We start from the raw sequence: 2,188 nt of genomic DNA, 5'->3' as shown, positions 1-2,188 counted from the left end.
TGAACATTTTGGTAACAATGTATGTTTTAATTTTGTGTTTGAACATTTTGGTAACAATGTATGTTTTAATTTTGTCTTTGAACATTTTGGTAACAATGTATGTTTTAATTTTATGCTTGAACATTTTGGTAACAATGTATGTTTTAATTTTGTGTTTGAACATTTTGGTAACAATGTATGTTTTAATTTTGTGTTTGAACATTTCGTTAACAATGTATGTTTTAATTTTGTGTTTGAACATTTTGGTAACAATGTATGTTTTAATTTTGTCTTTGAACATTTTGGTATCAATGTATGTTTTAATTTTATGTTTGAACATTTTGGTACAATGTATGTTTTAGTTTTTCCAAAATGTTCAAACACTAACAATGTATGTTTTAATTTTGTGTTTGAAAATTAGAGTTTTTGTCACTTTCTGGAAGCGAAGAAAAACTAGATGCAACATGTATATGACGTCAATTAGTTGATGGTGTTTTTGAGTAGTAAAACGCTGTTATAGTTGATGGTGTTTTTGAGTAGTAAAACGCTGTTATAATTGGAATGCAGTCACATAGCATCTTATATAATTATACATCATTTCAAGTGGAATGACGTCAGATTGTTGATATCGTCTTTTCGAGTGATCATTAATCTTGCAAATAGAATTCAAATTGACCTCAATTCAAGCATTCAACATCACTATACACAAATAACGAGCTTTTTAAGAAAACGTTCAGTAAATCTTTATGTATATTGTGTTGTTGAAAAGTCTCGAGTAACTCATAAGTACACTCAAGTTTTAAGTCGCCTATCTTTAAAGCTTGTATATAATTCCAATCTTTACTTGCGAACGTATTGAATTTCTTACCCAGCATTTTGACAACTGCACGGCGAGAAGACTGGTTAGTACTCCGGCAACTAGCTAGTTCGGGAGTCGAATCTTTGTGGCCGGCAGTGAAACGCCGAAGTTTTAGACCAATCAAGATGTAGAGAAACGATATGACTGTGAGTGGGAGGAGGAAGAAGAGGAGAGCCGACGCTTCAAAAATGTAGGGTAATACCCTTTTTATACCACATGTAGCCGACTCCAAGATGGCTGTCTCGTTACCGTTTAGCTGATAGACTATTCCAAGCTGGACAACGACAGGAATCGAACACAGAGTGGCAACTACCCAGATGAATACGATTATTTTTAAAGCACGAGAAAGCTGGGACATTCTGTGGGCTCGGAGAGGATGGCAGATGGCCAAATATCGTTCCACCGTAAAAGCTGTTATGGTCAGGATGGACGCGTTTGTAGACGTCTCTGATGTCAATCCTCGGATAACACAAAAGCATTCTCCAAAGATATAAGGATAACTCTGCCATGAAACGTATATCTCCTGCGGTATGCCTAGTACCAGTAGAAGTACATCAGACACGGCCAAGCTGAACAGGTAATAATTGGTGGCCGTGTGCATGTATTTGTTTCTAGCAATTACCACGCACGTGCAGATGTTACCCACTACCCCAGTAAGTAGAATTACAGTATAAACTACGGTCATTGGAATGACCAGCGAAAGAGCAGCACGCTTTGGGCCTAAATGTTCCTGCAAGTATCCTGTTTCGTTAACCATGGTCGTTACTCGATTAAAGTCAGTTTCCTCACTGTTCCGATCGGATGTAGTTTCTCTATCGGTGCTAATAAGAACTGTTACTCCCTCCTGTCAGCTAAACCCGAGCCCTGAAGAGGCTTCTACCAAAACCCCGAGCACATTTCTTTACACTCCTTCAGTGATCGCTGGACTTAAAGTCCGCTCTCTAAATAGGCTAACTCGAGTATGATCTGCGCACCTCGCGCCACAAGTGTTCTGCTTCGACTAACCTACTTGATTGATGTCGCCGAAAATCGATACACACACACGTGCACGTGTTTCACCATCCTGTGGGTTTTGGAGCGACCATCTTAGAGTACGTAAAGCATTTGTAGCAACAACATCAAATATATGTTAGAGCGTAATATATGCTAACCTGGGCTCTAAAGAAAAATAATATTATTAAACTTTTCTTCGCATTTGTCCAGCCTCATATAATATACTGGGAGTCAATAGTTCGTGTTTCATGCTGATTCAATCTAGAGAGGCATTTCATGTTGTGTTTCAGTCTATAAACCATGTTTCATGTCATGTTCTAGTCTATACATTTATTGTTGTGTTTCAGTCTATAAACC

The 2,188-nt window shown here is 37.7% G+C and overlaps 1 protein-coding gene across 1 annotated transcript; it reads right to left on the bottom strand.

The window, feature by feature from the left end:
- Window positions 1-847: 847 nt before the first annotated feature.
- Window positions 848-1,915, bottom strand: LOC106476305 (pyrokinin-1 receptor-like; the record flags this gene model as incomplete). Its single annotated transcript, XM_013936965.2, has 1 exon — window positions 848-1,915. A coding segment is annotated over exon 1 (748 nt), but the record flags the coding sequence as incomplete, so codon positions are not given.
- Window positions 1,916-2,188: the final 273 nt, after the last annotated feature.

The sequence above is a fragment of the Limulus polyphemus genome, unplaced genomic scaffold, assembly GCF_000517525.1.
Source record: "Limulus polyphemus unplaced genomic scaffold, Limulus_polyphemus-2.1.2 Scaffold10236, whole genome shotgun sequence".
In the NCBI taxonomy this organism is placed as follows: Eukaryota; Metazoa; Arthropoda; class Merostomata; order Xiphosura; family Limulidae; genus Limulus; species Limulus polyphemus.
The sequence above is the reverse complement of the archived record's forward strand: the minus strand, read 5'-3'. Positions and strand labels throughout refer to the sequence as shown.